Source organism: Giraffa tippelskirchi, chromosome 2 (genome assembly GCF_054371585.1).
Source record: "Giraffa tippelskirchi isolate mGirTip1 chromosome 2, T2T-mGirTip1v1.2.pri, whole genome shotgun sequence".
Classification (NCBI taxonomy): domain Eukaryota; kingdom Metazoa; phylum Chordata; class Mammalia; order Artiodactyla; family Giraffidae; genus Giraffa; species Giraffa tippelskirchi.
In genome coordinates this window covers 109,930,803-109,952,954 of record NC_137276.1, presented here as the reverse complement: position 1 = coordinate 109,952,954, position 22,152 = coordinate 109,930,803, and the positions used below count along the sequence as shown (strand labels likewise).

General features: G+C 57.6%; 1 protein-coding gene across 20 annotated transcripts in view; it reads right to left on the bottom strand.

Moving 5' to 3' along the window:
• Window positions 1–21,688, bottom strand: part of COL18A1 (collagen type XVIII alpha 1 chain) — a 94,413-nt gene extending 72,725 nt beyond the window's left edge. For 19 of the 20 annotated variants that reach the window (XM_081574259.1, XM_081574252.1, XM_081574244.1 and 16 more), the window contains exons 1-2: window positions 21,592–21,688; window positions 21,396–21,490 (exon numbers count right to left, since the gene is read on the bottom strand). In XM_081574259.1, coding sequence (XP_081430385.1) covers window positions 21,396–21,490; window positions 21,592–21,602 — 106 coding nt within the window. In that variant the 5' untranslated portion in view covers window positions 21,603–21,688. Of the gene's footprint in view, window positions 1–20,080; window positions 20,194–20,989; window positions 21,154–21,395; window positions 21,491–21,591 lie in introns of those variants that run through there. The other variant, XM_081574265.1, reaches the window with a different exon arrangement.
• Window positions 21,689–22,152: the final 464 nt, after the last annotated feature.

Below are 22,152 nucleotides of genomic sequence, written 5' to 3'. Positions count from 1 at the left end.
CTCCACGCCCCTCCCACCGCCTCCCTGATCTCAGGTGCTTCATCAAAGATGTGGAGTCTGCTCATCTGCTCAAAGCTTGAAGCAGGATGATGCCTCCAGCCGCTCCAGGGGCCACGGAGGTCAGGGGGAACATAGGGGACCCGGAACAAAGGCTCCCAGATGTTGCTGTAGCACTTGGGGCTTGCAACGTTGCACATAGCTGAAGGACGAATGAATGGATGGCGGATCCTGTGGGAAAGAATCTCTCCACAGGTAGAGGAAAGGATCTCACCCGGGCTGCCCTTCCTGCACTTCCTTCTACCCTGCCCCGAGCAGCGACTATCCTGCCACTCACCCACACTTCTGCAAGCCCGACGGTGATGAGCAGAGAACAGTGACCCTCCGCCCTCACCGAGGGTTCTCAGGAGGCCTGGGGTGGTGTTCAGACACGTTCCTGCAGGACTCGCAGGAGGAGGTTCCCAGACTCAACCTGGGAAAAGCACAGTCCTGAGTCCAGAGCCCCAAGTCCAGAGATGGTTCAGTTACACAAGGTGATGTGGTAAATGTGAAAGGACCTATACCGAAGTGTTATTAGCCATAAAACAGACCCACAAAGCAGTGACCCATGACAACGCAGATGAGCATGGAAAACATGGTTCTCAGTGAGAGAAGCCAGATGCAAAAGGACACACACTAGGACTCCACCCACGTAAAACGTCCAGAGCAGGGGAGTTCTGAAGCAAGGAGCAGATACATGGGGGCCAGGCGCTGGGTGGCGAGTGGCGTTTCCACAAGGAGAATGCTCTCCAGCTGCATGGCCAATGGTTGTGCAACAGAATGAATGTACTAAACATCCTGAGTTGTTCACCGTGAAAGGTGATAAAACTACTGTTTTATGCTGTGAATGAATGAAAGTTAAACAATAAAAGTTAAAATGATGAAAAAGTTAGGGACCCTGTTGTTCTACAGCCTACAGAAGAGAAAACATATGACACCACGTCCTGGAATCTCCTGATCTCAAGCCCTGGCCCCGGCCTGGCCAGGGGTCACCACTTGCACCCGGTGGGACAGGGCAGCCCACCTTCCCCAGTCTGCTCAGCCAGTGTCCGGGCGGCCACCCCGTCACAGAGCACAATCACAGCCCCGGCCTCACTCACCCACAGGCTCCTGAAGCCCTGAGGGCACAGTGTGGTGAGAGGCACCCTCGAGGCTCCTGTGGGGACCAGAGGGAGGCAGTCAGAAAGGCTGCATGGGGGAGGTGGCATGGGCACATCCACCCACCTTGGCTCTGACCCAGGAAACCTGGGATCCTCTGCTTCCCAGGACGATGCCAGGAAGCAGCCTTCTCCATGGAGAGGCTGGGGCTCTGGAGGCCTGGGGGCCTTGAGTCATTGCACCTCATTGCTCAGCCATGAGCTCACCACCCAGGTGCCAGCCTGCACTTGGAGGCCGCACCCACTCTGTCTCTCCATCAGCCCCACAGCACCCGGCCCCAAGCCACGAGCTGGGCACAGACAAGCCAGGGCCCATGTGTCTGGAGATGGAAATCAGAATCCAGATTTTAGTGGGACTCAGGCCACTCAGACCCCACCGTCCAGCAAAGGGCTGGTGCAACACATGGGCAGCTCCACCCAGACATGTCTGGCTTGGCTCCGACATGCAGGCAGGCAGGTGAGGTCATGCTGGGTGGGCACAGGGCAAGGAGGGGCCTGCCCAGAGAAGGCAAGGCTCTTACCAAGCAGTGTCTCAGAGGCATGGGCACAGTGGGGGTCTGGGGTCTGGGCAGACAAGGCAGTTTAGCCCAGGGAGCAAGGAGTCTTGGGGCTGCCATGAGTGAGGGGCCTCACACCTGCCTTCTGGGGTCCATGCCCAGAAGGCACGGGCAGGAGAGGGCTCCAGGCCTGGTGTATCTGGGCACATTGGGCACATGTGGGAAGGAGAGGGACAGGCCAGGGGGACATTCTGATGTTAAAGGTTCAGTGAGATGGAGACCAATGGGAAGAAACATCAAAGCAACAAGCTCAGCTGTCTGCACTCGGGGCCACACGTGGTCACGTGGCATCCAGGAGGTCAGCAGACCTGGTCCTACAAATGCTCCATCTGGAAAAGCCTGGTTTAGCACACAAACAGACACACATGCACGTGCACCCACATGCTCCTACATGCACACACATGAACACAAGCACACACATGTACATATTTTATGCACACACATGTATATACACGTATGTGACAGTGCATACACCTACACGCACACCATACACTTGTGCACACACATACCTGCAATATGTCATGGACCTACACACACACACATATATGCATACATACATACATGCACACAAGCACCTTCGTACACACATGCACACACAAACACACATATGCACACATGCACCCACATGAAACTTACATGCACACACGCACACTTGTACACATGTGTATATACATATGTGTGCGTGCATACTCATGCTCCCACACACATGTGCCCTGCACACATGTGTACACATGTACACACCTACATACACATGTGTTCACACAGGCACGTGCACACATGCACAGGGATACATGGACACATGCACATACAAATGTACACACTTGCATCTGCATGCACACTTGCATATGCACATATACACATGCACACATGTACACACAAGCACATATATACATAAACAATAGAATCAGAAAGACTAGAGATCTTGTCAAGAAAATTAGAGATTTACCAAGGGAACATTTCATGCAAAGATGGGCACAATAAAGGACAGAAATGGTATGGACCTAACAGAAGCAGAAGATATTAAGAAGAGGTGGCAAGAATACACAGAACTATACAAAAAAGATCTTTATGACCCAGGTAACCATGATGGTGTGATCACTCACCTAGAGCCAGACATCCTGGAATGAGAAGTCAAGTGGGCCTTAGGAAGCATCACTACGAACAAAGCTAGTGGAGGTGATGGAATTCCAGTTGAGCTATTTCAAATCCTAAAAGATGATGCTGTTCAAGTGCTGCACCCAATAGACCAACAAATTTGGAAAACTCAGCAGTGGCCACAGGACTGGAAAAGGTCAGTTTTCATTCCAATCCCAAAGAAAGGCAAGGCCAAAGAATGTTCAAATTACTGCACAATTGCACTCATCTCACATGCTAGCAAAGTAGTGCTCAAAATTCTCCAAGCCAGGCTTCAAAAGTACGTGAACTATGAACTTCCAGATGTTCAAACTGGATTTAGGAAAGGCAGAGGAACCAGAGATCACATTGCCAACATCCGTTGGATCATCAAAAATGCAACAGAGTTCCAGAAAGACATCTATTTCTGCTTTATTGACTAAACCAAAGCCTTTGACTGTGTGGATCACCACAAACTGGAAAATTCTTAAAGAGATGGGAGTACCAGACCATCTGACCTGCCTCTTGAGTAATCTGTATGCACGTCAGGAAGCAACAGTTAGAACTAGACATGGAATACAGACTGGTTCCAAATCGGGAAAGGAGTACATCAAGGCTGTGTATTGTCACCCTGCTTATTTAATTTATATGCAGAGTACATCATGAGGAACGCTGGGCTGGATGAAGCACAAGCTGGAATCAAGATTGCTGGGAGAAATATCAATAACCTTAGATATGCAAATGACACTACCCTTATGGCAGAAAGCAAAGAATAACTAAACAGCCGCTTGATGAAAGTGGAAGAGGAGAGTGAAGAGGTTGGCTTAAAACTCAACATTGAGAAAACTAAGATCATGGCATCTGGTCCCATCACTTCATGGCAAATAGATGGGGAAACAATGGAAACAGTGAGAGACTTTATTTTCAGGGGCTCCAAAATCACTGCAGATGGTGATTGCAGCCATGAAATTAAAAGACGCTTGCTCCTTGGAAGGAAAGCTATGACCAACCTAGACAGCATATTAAAAAGCAGAGACATTACTTTGCCAACAAAGGTCCGTCTAGTCCAAGCTATGGTTTTTCCAGTAGTCATGTATGGATGTGAGCATTTAACCATAAAGAAAGCTGAGCACTGAAGAATGGATGCTTTTGAACTGTGGTGTTGGAGAAGACTCTTGAGAGTCCCTTGGACTGCAAGGAGGTCCAACCAGTCCATCCTAAAGGAGATCAGTCCTGAATATTCACTGGAAGGACTGATGCTGAAGCTGAAAGTCGAATACTTTGGGCACCTGATGGGAAGAACTGACTCATTGGAAAAGACCCTGATGCTGGGAAAGATTGAAGGCGGGAGGAGAAGGGGATGACAGAGGATGAGGTGGTTGGATGGCATCACCTACTCAATGGACATGAGTTTGAGTAAACTCCGGGAGTTGGTGATGGACAAGGAGGCCTGGTGTGCTGCAGTCTATGGGGTCGCAAAGAGTCGTACACGACTGAGTAACTGAACTGAACTGATGCACCCACATATATGTACACACACACACACCTGTATACATACATGCACATGCATGCATATATGCACACATGCACACATGTACTCACAATCTTTGAAAAGAGGTCTCATGAAATGAGGGTTGCTCTCCTCTTCCAAGACAGTTGGACAGCAAAACGGGGGATGCCCGCCTGCTCCAAGGACACCTGTGTTCAGTGACCGTCACACCCTCCTACCTCTGCTCAACCCAAGCTCCCCGCATGGCGCCAGGCAGTTCCTTCCACCACCAGGGACTATGCCTGAGTCTCTGCAACTCCCAGGGTATGGAGTTCTCCCCCCCACCCCGAATAGCAGTCCTGGGGCCACTGAACACTGTGAGGAGGCCAGCAGAGAGGATCCCTGAGCAGCACATGTCAGCAGGGGGATAGGACAAGCCAGGGAAGAAGAGGTCAGAACCCAGGAATCTGAGGTCAAACCTTAAATCTGGTGCTGAAGCTGAAACTCCAGTACTTTGGCCAGGGGTGCCAGAATCTCCACTGAAGGGACATAGCCTCTGTGGCCGGCAAAGGCAGGGACTCCTCTCTGCCAACCAGCCCCACCCAGGGCCCCTCCGTGTGTCAGGCATCAGAGCGCAGGAGGGACCCTGACAGCAGAGATGTGAGGTTTAGAAAATGAGATACTGCAGGCAGGGCCAGGATCACGTGCCAACTGGGAGACCTGGAAAAAGGCCACAGGCCAACCGTCACAGGTTTCAAAATCATTCCTGGAAGCGGCAGTCAGATTGAAGCACCCAGCTGCAGCCTCGGCACCTGGGGCATTTCAGGCTTGCCGTCACTGTCTTAATCCCTACGGGCTCTGCCGGGGCCTGCTCGCCAGCCCAGCCCAGGCCACTGCTTGGGGCTGCAGGCCCTGCCCAGGAATGGACATGGTGAGCTGGGCAGTGTCCCACGTCCTGTAGACCCTGCTGTGACACCGGGTTTTCAGGGGGCTTTAGAGGGCGGGGCAGTAATCTGAGACCCTCTTGGGACTGCCCAGGGCCATACTGAACTAGGTCACCAGGCAGGAAGGGGTGGACATTGGGCCCCATCAGACCTGCAGGAGACTGGGAGTCCCTGAGTGGTGGGTCCCACAGAGGAAGCTGTGGGCAAAGGACATGCCCTGCCCTTCAAAACTGCACAGCAATGAGGCCACAATCCACCTGTGCTCCGAAACTGAGGGCTCCGCTCACACCTCGGACGGGGTCCCAGGGGCTGACATCAGAGACGGGCCCACCTCTGCCATGTGGTCCTCCCAAGTCCTCTCGGCCAGAGCAGCATGAGACACAGAGGTTACGCCCCCTCCCTCCAAGTGGCCCTCTCTGCAGGACACTCGAGACCAGTGCAGTGCCAGCCCCGGGCAGTCCCCACACTGTGGTGTCCCAACCTTCGCCCGGCTCCGCAGCTGTCCACACAGAGGTGGGTACCGGACGTATCTACCTGCAGCCCGCCCACCTCCCTACCCACTCCAGGGCCTCCCGGCAACAGAAATTGTGTGTCCATTCCTAAAGTCCAACGTGTGCTCTGTGTGCTCCCCCCCAGGCCACAGCCCAGACCCCACTGTACAGAAGGCGCCCGGTAACGCGGCCCTGCTCCTCAGCTGCTGTGGGGCTGGGCACTCCCCACCCACAAGTGCTACTGTGTGACCACAGGCGTCGTATGAGGCACCAAGCAGGGAAGCGGCCAGCCCAGGATCTTGAGCCAGACACTCTCCCAACCCCACGGCACCCAGCACTGGCCCCTCATGGGCGGCCCAGCTCCCGCAGACCCAGCCCAGTTTGTTAGACAGTTCCGGCCAGATGGCGGCTGAATGGCCAGCCAGCCATTGGCTCCCTGGTCACATACACCCTAGAGGAAGCTCCTCTGTCCACCGTCCCAAGCCTCTCACCTACTATCCACCTTAGATTCCCAAACCAGATGAACGTCTGGGCTGAGGGAGCTGGGTATGTCGGTCACTGCCCAGGGGGACAGAGCCACAGAGCCTGGTCCCCAGACGGCCCGAGGTATTGGCCCTACACAGAGACCACAGGCTGGGGGACATGGTGCCCACCCCTGTGGGTATTGTCCCAGGGCTGCGACAATACACCTGGGGTGACAACAAAGTCATACTTCCAGAGATGAGGAGCGGCTTGGGGGGCCTGCGTGTTCATACTGAGGAGCTTGGCTCTGCCTTGGCCCCACAGCAGGGCTGGGACGAGGCATCCACACAGCAGTGAGGGCTGCCCTGGGCTGACCCTATGAGACCAGGACCCACAGAAGGGGGCCAGCTGTCACCCAGCAGGGCTGGTGGCCCAAGGTGGTCTGCAGACTTGACTTCCCACCTAGACGCGCACAGGACGGACGGCGGCTCACCAAGGTGCCCCCCTCCCCCACCCCAGCAAGAGCTCCCCCTCAGACCCCGAGCCATCGGACCCCATTTCCCAGCTAGATTTGCCCTGAGTGTGAGGAAGAGGCAGTAGTGACGACCAGCCCCTAAAACCTCTCAAACCACCTAGAAACTGCCCTCCAGCCTGGAGGGGTCTGCGCCCGAGCCTCACCTTCCCCGGGGATGGTGCCCCTGCTTCCAGGCAGGGAGAACCCATGAGCCTCATGCCCATGACACCATCTGAGTCCTCCTGGCACTGCCTGGCATCAGGCTGCGTGTCTGCTGATGACCACACAGGCGTGGGTGAGACCCCTCACGACTGGGGGTGCAGGAGCCCCTCTGCATCTCCAATAACTGCCCGAAAAAGTCATTCCCCCCCAGTCCTATGAACTGCACCACCCAGACCTGAGGCATGGCCGGCCGTGCACTTCTGGCCAAATTCATGAGCTATGGTTCTCGGGAAAGCCTCAGAAGTCCGTCCAAGCATTCAGGAAGCTTCTATGAGCCCCAGCTGTGTGCCAGGCATATTACCTGCCGGGGGCCTTAGGTGCCCTGGGGGAGGACAGCAGCCCAGGGCATTGATGCCTGGGACACCAAGCAGAGCGAAGGTCAGAGTGGAGGTGAGGGGGCCGGGTCCAGGGGTAGACAAGTCCACCAGACAGGGAAAGGGCAGAAGGAGAAGCAGGTAGAAGCTCAAAGTGGGTGTCAAACCAGAGGGGGTCCCCGGGGGCATCCCAGCGCCCCTTGAGCCACTATCCACCCTCTCCTTCCCAGGCAACTGGGAGACTGATGTGGGGGTGGGGGTGGGGCCCAGAGCGGGCCTATAGCCTCTCTCCTCCAGGTGGGTGCGGGGTTAGGGAGAGCGGGCCAGCCAAACCGGCCCAGGAACCCCTGCCTGGCTCCCCAGATCCCAGACTCCAGCCCCAAATGGCTCCTCTCAGGACAAGCAAAAGAAGTCCCAGGGAAGGTGATGAGGGGCCACCTGTCTCCCCAGGACAAGGGCCACGATGGCGGCTGCAGAGCTCAGAGGAAGCTGAGTGCCAGGGCGGAGAGGTGCCTGCGGGTAGCAAGGAGGGTGTGTGAGGAGCCGACCCCAGGGTGTGGGTGCTACTCAGATCAACCTCAGAGTGAGCCTGTGTGAGGTGAGGGTGTGAGTATATCTGTACTTGTGCATGTGCGTGTGTGTGTGCTCGCTGGGGTGGGAGGAAAGGAGCTGTGGGACAAGTCGAATGTGCGCCAGGCTCCATGGTGCCCACCCCTGTGGGTATGAGAGTTATAGCTGCTCAGGAATCCCAATGGCTGGTCACCCCAGACCTGGGGTCCTCGGGGGCCGAGGTCCCTTGCACGGAGCTCTCACTCCTCCAGTACAAGCAGGTCCCCCGCGTGCAGTGCCCAGATCTTAGCAGCGCCCTCTCCCGACCTGAGCACCCACCAGTCACTGTCCAGTTGCGGGGGCTCCGTGTCAGAAAGGCACCACATGCAATGTCGCTGAACTTAACACATGAACCTTGTTCAGCTCGGAGCAAAGACGCCACCTGCCAATGCTCCCCACCATGAACCCAGCCCTTTTAGACCCCATGGGAGGTACCTGCAGGACCCACCAGACAGACAGGACAGTTCCTAATCAAATGAAATCGAAGCAAGTCAGGTGGTGGAGAATCCAGCATCTCACCACCAGGAATGGAGGGTCTGGAGGGTCAGGAAGGAGGGCGAACTAGGCAGCGTGTGCTCAGGAACCTGCACTCCACTGTCTGCCCCACCCCCCCGGGCTGCATCAGGGGCCACGTGATGGAGCAGGAGGGGGTGTCACCTGCCTGGGGCCCCAAAAGGACAGTCAGGAGGAGGGCCTGGCTGCCAGCATGGAAGTCTGCTCTGCAGTGAGGGAGTCCAGACTCTTTCTCACTCGGCACAGCCTCGCTGCTCTACACACACTGGACTCCACTCACTGGGTGCACCTCCCTCCTCCTCCCCTCCGACTGCTGCTGGCCCTGTGGTGGGACCACTCCTACTGCTCAGTCCGCCCACTGTCATTCCTGGCATCAGAGGCAAGGGTGGTCTCTTCACAAGGCGCACTAAGTGCTGGACACAGGGCTGTCAATTTCAGCAAGAACAAACCATAAAACTGCAAGCACTTCCGGGGACAAACTCCAGTCTCACCCAGAGCCCTCTGCCTGCCCGTCTGCCCTCAGGAGCCTAGAGTGTGCTGAGCGGGACCCGCACAGGCAGCAGCTAAGCTGGATACAGAGTCAGCAGTAGTGCAGACGCACTGGGGAACCCACTGGGAGCCACAGAGAGGGGCTGGCTTTCCAGTATGGGCATGCTGTGGGGGCGACGCTGAGGAGCACAGGCAGGCATCGGCAGCCCTGCCCCTCTGGGTTAAACACAGGGATGTGTAGCGGGACATGGAACTCGGCCTGGGGCCAGGGACCACACGGGCCGCACACGCTGCCCGCAGAGCCCCTGGGTCCAGAGCCTTGGAGCGTCTCGCTGGAGTCCTGCACGCCTGGCCCTGAAGGTTCCGGAGAGCTAGAGGACTGGGAACCATCTTGCTGGGCCACAGGAATGCCACCCCAGCTGGCCGTAATAATCCTGTTGCCAGGATACAGGTGAGGAAGAAACGCATGGTCCTGGATTAGAGTCTAGACGGTGTGACCTTTCTCCTCTTTCTCCAGAAATGGGGACCCAAATCGCAGTGTCACGAGCTGATAGCTTGGATAAAGGAGGGTGCTACTTGCGGTGCCCCGTGGGGACACTCCTGTGGCAAAAGGGACATCGTACCTGCCCGGGCAGCGAGCGCCAGCCCAGGGCAGAGCCAGCCACAGGCCGCACACAAAGGGGCTTTCATCCGAGGGGCCCCTCACATCCTCAGTTAGCGATGAGCGAGCTCGGAGGCGGGGAGGACATAAATCGGGAGGGAGAAGCTCCCGTGCTGGCTGCAGGTGAAGCCGGTGTGCTCTGCAGCCAGGCTCCCACCAGGGTCCAAACAGGTGCAGGCACCCAAGAAAGCCAGAGCCCCAAGACCATCGTGGGCGTCCCCACAACTCAGGGTCAGCCACCAGGCCTAGGAATGACACAGGCCATAGGGCGACCCCTCAGCATAGCCTTGGGGGCATGCAGACTGGGGTGGAGATGGCACGGCTTCCCCTTGGCTGAGGCAATCACCACTTAGGTTTGGAACAGTTTACCCCACAGCCAGTATGTGGTCTTCCCAACATGCACACCCAGATTCGGGGAGCCGGAGCTCACAAAAGGGCAGAGTTGGCCCACTGACCACTGAGAAGGAGCAGATGGACAGCAGGAGGGCAGGATGCCTCGGCACACGGGCGGTCGGACCAGGACCCAGAGCTGTGAGCCACAGGGCAGCAAGGACACCCAGGAAAGAGGTCGCAGGGACCCCAGGCCCCGGCACATGGACAAGCATGGTGGGCCATCCAGGGGCCAGTTAACAGGCACAGGGAAGAGAGGGGGGCACCCCAAGGCTCGGGCTGTCACAGAGAGTAACCATCACTGCTGATACCACGATGTCCACTCAGGACACCGTGGCACAGGGGATCTCTGCAGGCCCCACCTGCATCTCCATGCCTGGGGCTCCCAGAAGCTCAGGCCTGGTGCTGCCCTTTAGGACATGGCTCCAACACGCACGTCCTGAGCCAGGAAAATGGGAGACACTCCTCATCACTCAGACCTTTAGAAAAAGCATGTGAAGGCACAAGGGCTATTCTTGTGAAGAAAAGGGCAAAGATCAAATCAGACTCTTCCAAACCCCTACAACTCAGAATGAGACAACGCACTGGAAGCACTCACCATCCCGGAATGTTCCCAAGGGATGCTGGCGTGTAACTGGGGAAGCGGTGGGAAAGGAGGATGGGGTGAGGGTAGGTGGGGCTGCGGCTTTAGAATTCAACCACCCAGTGTCTCTGGCTCAGCCTCTTCATTCCTTCTGGGGCTACTGACTGAATGGACGTGACTTTGTGCAAACTGCAGGAGATGGTGAAGGACAGGGAAAGCTGGCCTGCTGCAGTCTGTGGGGTAATAGAGAGTGGGATACGAGTGAGTGACTGAACAACAACTACCCAGTGTCTAGTAACTAGCTAGGATCCAAAACCCAGCTCAGCCTGCACTGAGTGGGGTCTTCAGCGGGAACTGAACAGACCAGGGTGAGCAGGCTGCTATGGACAGTGCTGCCGCCCAAGGCCCTGGATTCTGGAATCCGGGCAGAGCAGTGTGCCTGCCCCTCCTCGTCCCATGGCCTAGAGGAGGCGGCGGTGGGTGGGTGGGGGTACTGCACAGCCCCACACAGAGCCCCCTGAGGTCCCTGCCAGGAAGTGACCTTCGGGCTGGGCCAGCCCTGGCTGCTCCCTAGATGGCTGGCAGAGGGCTTGGTGGGGGTTGGTCCACTTCTGGAAGAAGGGACAAGAAGGGGAGCAACCATGCCCCAGTCAGCCCCCAGCCCCACCACCATCGCTTCTGCCCAGAGGACAGAAAGCCAGGCTTGCCAAAGTCAGGCCAAGCTCTCGGCCACACACCCTGCCTGACAGCTCTGCTCTGCTGAGTACATGAGCTCTCAGAGAGGTCCCTGTGGCCAGAGGAGAGGGTACAACACCTGTGTGTGGGCAACAAAGACAGCATTTACACGGCAGGAGCCCACCTCGCAGACTAGCCAGTGTGGCCATTTTCATAAGTGAAGGAAGTCTGGCCCCCAGCTCCCACTGGCCATTGAGTCTCTCAGCATCCAGATAACTGAAGGTCCACCCAGCACCCAGATAACTGAAGGCCCATCTTGGATAGCTGAAGGTCCACTCAGCACCCGAGATGGCTGGAGACAGACAAGGATTGGTCCATTCGACAAGCTCTGAGTACTGTCCACTTGCTCAACAGCTGGTCAGCTTTTCTTTACAAAAATCTTCAACATGCCAGGGTGCCGGGCAGAACTGGCACTTTTGGGGAATGTGCTTTTGTGCCATTTGCCTCATTCTTCAAAAATAGAACAAAGCAGGTCACTGTCTGACCTCATGGAGGATAACACCCAGCCCTGCCCTGTGAGGGCCCGGCCAGCCAAGAGCCCCAGGACAGCACCCCACACACAGTCCCTTTGCTCACAGGCCCATCCAGGCATTTTCGAGTTTTCCGCCTCCTCCCTGGCCACACTCATCTGCCCCCTGTCCACCAGCTCCCCCACGTTCAGGCTCCCATCACCAGTCAGAGCCCAGCCTAGCATGTCGGAGCCCCTGGTGCCACAGGGGACATGCAAGATCATTCTGGGGCTCAAACCCTGAGAGGTCCCTAGGATGGGCCCGTCTAACCTCTCCACAGAGAGCCGCAGCCCAGGGTGCAGGACACACAGGCCAGAGAGTGGACCCTTGGGACTCAGGGTCAGCAAGGAGACTCCAGGGCCCCCACAGAGCATGGGGGGCATCCCAAGGCCTTCGAATGTATTAGTTTCCACGTCGATGGGAAGCATCACTTTACAAATGATAGAGTTTGCCATCACCACAACTCCACCCCTTTCGGTGACCCAACCACACACTGGACATAGTCGTGTGGCTGCTGGAGCAAATGACCACACATCAGGGGCTTAAAACCAAACGAACTGTGCTCCTACAGTCCTGGAGGCCAGAGGTGTAAGACCCAGGTCAGCACAGCCGTGCCCCTTCCTGGGGGCCCCTTGGTCCGGCATCTCTAAGAGCCTGTGCACCTTGGCTCACAGTCCCTTCCTGCATCCTCCCATCTCGCCCTCAACCTCTGCCTCTGTCACCACATCTCCCTGCTCTGACCTGACCCTCGACCTCCCCCATCCCTTCTCAGAACCTAGGGTTACACATAGGAGCACCCAGATAATCCAGGGTAATCTCTGCAGCTCAGGAGCCTTAATGCCATCCAAAGTTGTTCTCACCACATAAGGCAGCGTTCGCAGTCCTGTGGATGCTGATACGGATGTCTTGGGGCTGAGGTTCAGCAAACCATGTGCCACGGGAAGTAAAAGTTTAAATGAGGGAAGTGCTTGTCTAGTTCCTAAATGTGGACAAGTTAGGTGTTTGGACAGTGAGCTCCCTGTCTGGGGGTGGGGATGTGGGGGTGTTATATCATCCGGGGAGCAGACTGATTGGCAGCTGGCTCTCCCACAGGCCTCCAGCTTCTGCACCCAGAAGGGCCGCCCGTCCACACAAACCAGGTCAGAGTCGGCAGGGAGGACTGCCCAGGTATGTTAAGAGGTCGGATTTCCCCACAATGGCAGTAAAGGCTGTGTAGGAATGGGTGGTGTCCATGCTCAATTATTCTCACAATATGAGGTTATGAAGGATAGGCAGAGCATTGCAGATTCTGAGTCACCACTGGCTGGACTTGAGTTTCCCAGGGATGGAGGCTCATTTTAGCCAGAAACAGGAAGGCCCTGGCTTCCCTAAGAACACCAGTGACCTGGGCTGAGACGGTTCCCCTGGTGCATGGGGATAAGGCTGAGATGTGAGGACACAAAATAAGCAGAGGTCACTGCCAACACTGCCGATCAGGGTGGGGACAGGGTAACCCTGCAACCCCAGGACCCAGAGAAGTGAGCAAAGTGTCAGCCAGAACCTGAAACAGGGCAGGAAGGCTGGGCCAGGAGGGGCATCTGGGCTCAGAAGGGATCACCTGCACCCCTGCCCTGGCCGGCAGCCAAGAGGCTGAGGAGTAGCCAGGTGGTGCTCAGTGCCAGGTGGAGGGACAGAGGATGTCTCGCTGCAATGATTATTTACAGTAGAGAAGGCATCCCCCAGCCACCGCGATGGGCGAGCTCCACAGGGCACCTGCCCCTGGGAGCGGAGGTCCGGCAGCCCTCTCCTGGCGGCCTGCCTTCTAAAGCCCTCAGGCCCCCCACGAGGGAAAGGAGGGTCAGTGCTTGGTCACTGGGCAGTGGCTGGGTGGGGCAGCAGCTGGAGGGGTCTTGAAGTGCAGGGTCAGGTGGGGAGACCCTGAATGTGAGCACGGATGGGATCAAGGGTGGCTTCCCTTCATCCTGGCTGGAAGGCTGTGGTGACTGAGGGCAGAAAGGATGCTGTGCTGCCTGCTGTCTGAGCAGACGCCACCTGGTTGACATCCCAGTAGGCTGAGCCTGGTTCCCGGCACTGACGGGGCCTTGACCCAGGAACCCAGGAGTCGGCCTGGCTGGTGGAGAACAAGAGGCTCCGTGGAATCTCAGTGGCAGAGTTTTCAAAATACAGCAGCCTCATAACAGGATCCAACAGGCAGAGGCAAGTCTGCGTTCCCTGTATTGCTCCCATGGGACATGTGGGTGGGCGAGAGTGCGCTGGCCCAGGGGCCCGAGCACTGGGAGGACTTTGGGCCTCAGGGTGAGTGGGCTGCTTTGTCTAACACTCATGATCGTTTCAGCAGGCGCAGCCCACGGACAAGGAAGAAGCACAGAAACCATGTTCCGGTCACGTGGACCCATTTCCTGCTCTCACCAGGCCCTCCTCTGGGCCCCACCCTGGCGGCTGGCTGGGACCATCCCTGACATGGTGTCCGGGGAGCCTGGCAAGGGCTGTCAGGATGCATCCCAGGGAGTTCCCTGTAGAAAAGCCCTACTCAGGCCCGCAGAGCCCACTGTCCTTCCCAATTTACAGACCAGAGGCACAGAGATGGGGAGGAATCAGCTAAAGGTCACACAGCACTAGGAAGCAGAGCTAGAATTAAAACCTCGAGCCTGGGCACTCAGCCCACCGAGCAGATGGTATCCCAGCCACAAACACAAAGTGGCCAGCCGGGCTGCCAGCCAGCTGTACTGCATGAGGATTTAGTGACCCCACACTTGTTTTCTGCAAGGACCAGCTCCAGTTCCACACCCCACGAGGCAGAGTAAAGAAGATAAGAGCCCCATGTGGCACGTGGCCCCAGGGGCTCTGCCAGCCCAGCCCAGCTTGCCTCTCGGAATTCTCCCAACCCCCTACCTCCCCTGAGACGTGGATGGGTCTTGGTGTGGTCCCTGAGCAGTGCCCCACATCTATGGGAAAAGGCCATAAAATACAGAAAAAAAACCCCAACTCCATCCTTTAAGGAATTCCAATCCTGCCCACAAACTAGAAACTATGCCAAATATGCCCCCTGCAAGGTGACACCATAGGCAGACATGCCGATGAGGAAGACGACACAGGGACAGAGAACAGATGTCAGAGCAAGGAGATGTGTGGAGGCTGAATAACACCAGCACCTGCACCCTCACTGCAAAGGAACGGCGTTTCTCCACTTATCACAGCAGCGAGTGTTTCAAAGCGACAATGCCAGCCCTGGCGGCTTGGGCTGAAAAGTCGAAGGTACCTCCTGTCCATCTGGGGGGATGCCCCCCCCCAGGTTCCAACCGCAGCCCCCCTCACTCGGCCCCCGCAGCACTGACAAGGGGTCCCCCAGACAAGGAGCTCAGAGTCCACAGTGGGTGTGCTTGGCCAGCCCTGTGTCACCACAGACACTGCTGTTTACCTACCTATCGGGCCAGGCAGGGCGCACACAGAGGTGCTCAAAGGTGAGTCAGGAAAGAGGAAGTCGATGGCTCCAGGCCAGGTGGCTGGGGTCACCACCCACCAGCTGCCAGTCCCAGACTGACTGGGGCAAAAGGAAGGCCTTCCGAAGTTCCCTAGTGTGGATCTGGATGCCATCCCCAGACTCGTGAGTCCTCGCTTGGAAGAAGCCCTGACTCCGTGAGACTGCGGGCTGCCATTGGGACACAGGGTGCTCAGGGAGGCAGGGCCCCTTCAGAGGGTCAGCACCGCCTGCATCAGGCCCTGGGCCAGCTGCTGGGGGTCCCGGAACGTCACCTCCTATGACCCTGCCCTCCTCACAGCACAGGTGGGGGTGGGATTTCCCACCTGGCACTGTCACAGCAGCAGCAGCCACATAGATCACCACAGTCGCACCAAGATGAAGTACCCTGGTTGCCTAAATGGGAATGAGGAAGAATGGTGTCCCTTCATCCTAGAAGCCATGGGGCCCCTGGATCCAGGTCCCAGTAGATGTCCCCCCCACCCCAACCCCCGGCAGCTGGTGGGCACCCCTCCCCAAGGCCCTTCCCATCCCCTCTGCTAGGTGGGAGCCTGAGCACGGTATACCCCTGATGGGATGGGCCCTCCGGGTGCTGCTTTCTTGCCAGCTCAAGTCTCAAAGCAGAAGGCACCTCTCAGCTCACCCAGAACCACCTGTGCTGGCAGGCTCTGTGCAAACAACAGACCCAGCTGCCTGAGCCTGGTACCGGCTCTGAGATTTGAGCTCAGACTGAAAACAAGGCCTGACTGCCCGATCTGAATCGGCTCAAGGAACAGTGCAAAGAGTAAAATGGGCACTTGACACCAAAATTAAATAAATGATTGGATGAATAAAATAAATGTAAAAGGTGTGATATCTGCAGGTTTTCAGGTCGGGCTCCATGAAAACCACTGAAACCCATCCATCAGGGGCACATGCAGGTCTCTACAGAGTCCAGCCAGGCCCCTACAGTGACCCATCACCTAGATGCTACCTCTGGTCACACAGGTCCATCCTGTCGCCCTGCAGAACCATCCTCAAGCCCTCAGTTCTGGTCTCATGGCCTCTGTAAGAAAACACCCTGTGAAGGTCAACCCTGACCATGGCCAGTGCCTAGACCAACTAGACCCATGGCAGAGCCTCCTGGTCATCCAGAAACCAGGGGTGGCTGAGAGCCCCACCTGTGACACCAGCTCAGTGCTGGATCCCCTTGCCCTATCCCAACCAGCCTTGTCACAGTGGATCAGCCCAGGAGCGTCCCCATCTACGAGCACGGAATTCCAGAAAGATGTACCGGCCTGCAAACAAGTCCTCCTTCCTGGGTGCTCGCTGAAGACAGCCAGGAGGCCGTGCTGAGGCTTGCCTCCTCTGCTAGAGGAGCTGGGGCAGCAGACGGGCCTCTGCAGGCAGGCTGGCAGAACACAGACACTGCCCCACAGCCTCCAAATTTCATCTGACTCAGCGCATCTGTGATCTAAAGCTCCTTCTGACAGGCGTTCAGTGCAGCCCAGAACCACCAATGAAAACATGACCCCAGGGGCCAGCATGCATCACCTGTCCACACCCTGCTGGAACCAGGCTGTACTGGGGAGCAGCAGGGCACTGTTTCTCCTGGAGAATTCCTGAGCGATACAGGGGGCACTGCAAGGTCCCAGACAAGGGTGGAGATACCATGTGCTCAGTCGCTTCAGTCATGTCTGACTCTTTGCAACCCCGTGGACTGTAGCCCGCCAGGCTTCCTCTGTCCATGGGATTCTCCAGGCAAGAATACTGGAGTGGGTTGCCATGCCCTCCTCCAGGGAATCTTCCTGACCCAGGGATCAAATCCGGGTCTCCTGCATTACAGGCAGATTCTTGACCACTGAGCCACGAGGGAAGACCACTAGGAGATACCACAAGCAGCAGCAAACACGAGGCATGTCAGACACGGGTGCAGAGAGAAGCTTCACAGCATGACCACCTGCTGCTCAGGGCACCTGCCCCAGGTTAGGGCAGGAAACGGAGGCCAAGCCCACCACTCCTCCCCCTGCTCCAAAGTAGGCAGGAGGGTAGGGTGGGGCTCAGAGGCCCAGTCCTCCTCAGGAAGGAGTTGTACCTGGTGGAGGGCTCCTCCCAGGCCCTTTGCCATTAGATTTGGGAGGCAGGCATGTCGAGAGAAGCCACATGATCTGGCAGGTGGGCAGAGCTGTGGGAACTCCCGGGCTCACTGCAGCAACCCCCCCACCAAAGTTCTTATTGTCCTTCTGCGGCCATTGCCATCAAAATGTATCAAATTCAATCATCTTATGAGCATGCTAAACATATTTTAATATTTCCAGTAATTTCTCTCCTATTCCCACCAATACCATCCGGTTTCGGGTAGTTTTGTGTGTCACATCCTGCAGTGTCACCTTCTACCCAGACCTCAGACAGCTGGTGCTTGGCCAGCCATGTTCTGAGAAGAGGGGCCATTTTGGGGTTCTCTCTCAGATGACAGCTAACCCAAATCCTCCAAGTTTCTAAGCAGAGCTGAGATTAGAATGTGCTATCTGTGGTCTGCCCTCACAGGTACCAGGGTGGCCACACCTCCCTTGACCAGGACTGCAGATGGGCATGTGCCATGGGGTGATGGGTGGCCACTGAGGACAGACGTGGAGCAGGGAGCTGCTTATTAGCACAGCTGTGGCAAGACCAGCTTGCCCCTCGCCCACTGCATCTGACCCCTGAGCGCTGGCAGGAAGTCAGCCCCTGGTCCTGGGGGCCACCCCCTCTGCTGACCAGTCCTTCCTAGTAGTGCTCAGACCACAAGAGGGTTTGCTAGCCATCATGTCAGAAGACTGGTCTTGCCCCATTCTGTCCCCCACGGAGCCCCAGGACATCTCCAACAACCCAGATGAAGAGAGAGCCAGGCACTCTGGTGGGGAGAAAGTGAGTGTGTGCATGTGTGCATACATTTATGTGTGTACATATGTGTATGTATGCATACATGTATGCACACATATGTACATGCACATGTGGGTACGTTCATGCGTGTGTGTGTGTACATTTGTGTGTGCGTGTGTGCACATTTGCGGGTGCATGTATGTGCACATATGCATGCGTATTTGCATATGCATGTGTACCTTTATGTGTGGGGGGTGTGCACACATGTGTGCACATTTATTGAGCATGTGTGCACCTTTATTTTCAGGGTGAAGTAGGCCAGGCGGGGCAAGCTCACCCAGCCCCTCAAGCTCTAGATGGAGTCAGTTTCTCTCCTTCTAGGTTTCTGTGCAAGGACTTTCCCCCTCCTCCTTCTTTTAAAGGAAAGCAGAAGTGCTTGAAAAACAAGTTTTGCTGAAATTCAAGACAATCTTAGAGGTCCTGCACCTAAACCTTGAAGACGCCCCAATGACATGGCCCCTCGAAACAAGTCTGTCTTGGATGAGAGCTCCTTCCTCAGCTTAGATCCCTTACTCAGGTCCTGTGGACCCTGAATGAAGACACTACAGATGCCGGGACACGCGGGGTCTTGGCTGTGTCTTGTTCAAGCCCAAACCCTGCAGGACCACCCAGGAAGTGGGGGAGGGGAATCACAGCCATCAGCTAAGACCTGGACCCACTGATGGACGCTGGGAGGTCCTAGTGGTGAGAAAGGGTGGGACACACGGGTCTGAGGGTGTGGGGTGGGGGGAGCTGAGAGCCTGAGCCCAAGATCACGTGTGGGAAGGGCCAAAGACAAGATGACCCAAGCCTAGGCTCTTGGCCTAGTCCTGGCCATCCTGCAAATGCCCACTGGGCAAGGTCCTTCTTCCTCAGCCCTAGAAGACTGACCCACGGGCAGAGGGCCACTGTAACAGGTGCTGCCCCTGTACTTCTTCCAGGAGTGGGACCGCAGGCAGCTCTAAGCCTCCAGGCTGTAAAGCCACTCGGAGCATCTCTATGGGTTCTGGTTATGCAGGAGCTCATAGCACCAGGCAAGAGCATCAGGGTGACGCAGCAAAGCCTCAAACAAAACAGCAAGAGACTTGGGGGAGGGGTCAAGTGCAGCTCAGAGACAGACATGGGAAAACGCATCATTTGAGGTCAGAAAAAATGTTCAAATCAGCCAACAGGGCTTAAGTTTTTGACTCCCAAGAGGAATTCTGAAGCATTTCCAGGACAAATTGAGCCCTTGCTAAGTCAGGATTTCACATACATTAGCTCTTCTCCAACAGTGTCTAGAGGGGGCACCTATTACCTCATCCCAAAGGGACTTGGCCAGCACAGACAGGACCTGAGTTTTCTCCATGAGGGGGAGGGGTGGGCAGTGCACAGCCTGCTGAGCCCGCTTCCTGCTTTAAGCCCCAGGGAACAGAAAGAGCCACATTCCATCAGGCACCTCGGAAGGGGCTTCCTTCCTCCCAGAGGACCTGAGACTATGCAAAGCCCCATAGCAGCCACGTGGTGGGACAGAAGATAAAACACACCATTTCTTGAACTGTCACGCTCCCCCCACCACCCCCAGAGTCTGCGTTAACTTGAACACCCTCCGAGTTCTCATCTCACCAAAGCTTGTGGACATAACATTTTATTTTTCCTTCTCTAATGCTCAGTCATCACCCTTGATTTCCTCCCCTTGGTCACAAAGCTTCATAAGCTGAGGTGTGGATGCCTCAATGCCCTTCCTTTCCCAAGAGGATGCACGATTATAAAAGAGGCTTTGTGGTTACACATTCCTGCACATGTCTGAGGGGGTGGTCGCCGAAGCCACCGCAGTAGTTCCAGGCAGTCTTAAGGACCCCAAGAAATTCGAGGACCTCAGATCCCGGCCAGGACAAACACGCCCTAAAAGCACCCCTCCGCCTCCCAGTTAACACAAATACCTGAGGAATTACCTGCTCCTCTACAAACAGGTGCTTTCCACACCATCTCTTTAAAAACGTCTCTTCATGGGGTGGTTAGATTTTTAAAAGGTCTGCGCTGCTATTTAACCTGGTGACCAAGCTGACTGGAAACAATGAAGCAGATTACCATGGCTGTCTCCCAGGAGCCTCCCCCAGCTCATCCCCCCTCCCCGGCCAGCTGTGGCAGCAGGTGTGTGGCTGCTGTGGTGACAACAGTCAACAGTCACTCTGGCCGCGGGGAGCGGGCTGCCCAGGACGGGTGTCAGGGCAAACGGTCTACCTGTGAAGAAACACCGCCCCTTTGGGGGTGGGGGCTCCCCTCGGGCCCGGCAGCCTCTCCTCCCCCCACCGCGAGCTCCTCCTGGGACATTGCGGGGCCTGTTGGGACGAGGACCTGGGCGGCCGTCTGGGTGGGAACCGGGTCCCCCAAACTGGTAGCAAAGGGAGTTTCCGTGCGACCGGAGCACCGTCTGCGGTCCACGCGGGAGAAGCGGCGAGCAAGCGCCGCCAAACAACGGACCTCCGCGCATTGTTCTCCCGGCGGCTGCTCGGCACTCGGCCGCATCAAAGGGACCGCGCGCAACCCGACACCGCTGAGGGCGCGGGGACAGAGGCCTGGGGCCCGGGGCCCGGGAGATGCACAAAGGCTGGCCCTGGGGAAACCTGAGCACTTTTGCCTCAACAGGTTGGAAACCACACGGCTGCGCTCCGCCCCGCGCTGTCCTCCCCGGAGACCAGCCGGACTAGGCGCGGTAACGCTGGGTCCTAGAGGTACGACCCGCTGCAGCGGCCCAGGAGCTGGGAGGGACTAGGCCGGTGACGGCGACACAGGCCTGGGGTCGGGCGTCGGATGCCCGGGCGTCTCCGAGCCACCGCGCGCGTAACGGCGGCCACTGCGACCTAGGCCGATCCATCGTTGGCCCTCTGCCGCAGCGCTGTCCGCCGAGCGCACCAACTTCCCCGCAGAGTCGCAGAAGTTTGGTCACGATACGAGGATCTCAGTACGCGGACCGTCCGCACCATCCCCAGCCCGGCCCGCTCCCCGGTCCCGGGCGCGCCCAGGTGGCCGGAAGTCCGCAGTCGAGGACACTTCGCACATACGGCCCCGGCCCGACCCGATCCTCCTCCAGACGCCGCCAGCGGGCCAACTGCACGCGTGGGCAGAGCCGGGACCGCCTCCCAGGACCGAAGCCGAGACGGGCTGGGCTGAGGCCGTAGCCGCCTGGGACGGGCCGAAGACCCGCACAAAGTGCGGCCGGAGGCGGGCGTCCCAGCGCAGGCACTTTCGTGTCGGCACTGGTCTTACCTGGCTCGGCGGACGCTGCGCTGACCCCGAGCAGCAGGACCAGGTGGGCGAGCAAGTCCAGGAGGCGACGCCGCCGCGGCTGCAGCCAAGGCCACCTGCGGGCACAAGCCACAGGTTAGGGCACAGCGTGCGCCCCCGTTCCCCGCCCGTGCGACCTCCCGGTCCCCGCCCGTCCGTGGCCCTGCGCGGCTCGCACCTCGGCGCCATGCTCCGCGAGCCGGACGTCTGCGGAGCGGGATGCTGCTAGCTCAGCCGTGGTACACCGGCTGGGCTAGAGGAGCTCGGGCCGCCGCGGGGACCAGGCCGGGGAGGGGGGTGCGGGGTGTGGGCGGGGGCGGGGCTGGTCAGGGGGCGGGACGACTGGCCTGGGACGCGAGGGCCGACCAAGGCAGGGGCGGGGCGGTGGGTGGGCAAGGGGCGGGGCAGGCAAGAAAGTGGGGACGAGTCCTGGCAGGGGGCAAGGCCCGGCGCCGAGCTCTGCACGCGGCCCTGGGCCCGGGGCACGAAGTAAACCCGGTGAGGAGAGGGCTTCGGACCCCCGACCTGGCTCATCGGCCTGTCCGCGGGTCCTAGCACCCCTCCTCTGCAGCCGCAGTGTTTCTCCCGCCGCCTCAGCAACACTTGCCCCTACCGCTGCCCACGACGGCACCCGGGGTCTCAGGCTCCAAACCTCGGGTGTACAGCCCTGCGTTTATTTGGGAAGGTAACTGTAACCAGGGGATTGGTCCTCGGGTTCTGAGTCCGATGAAGCAGCGGA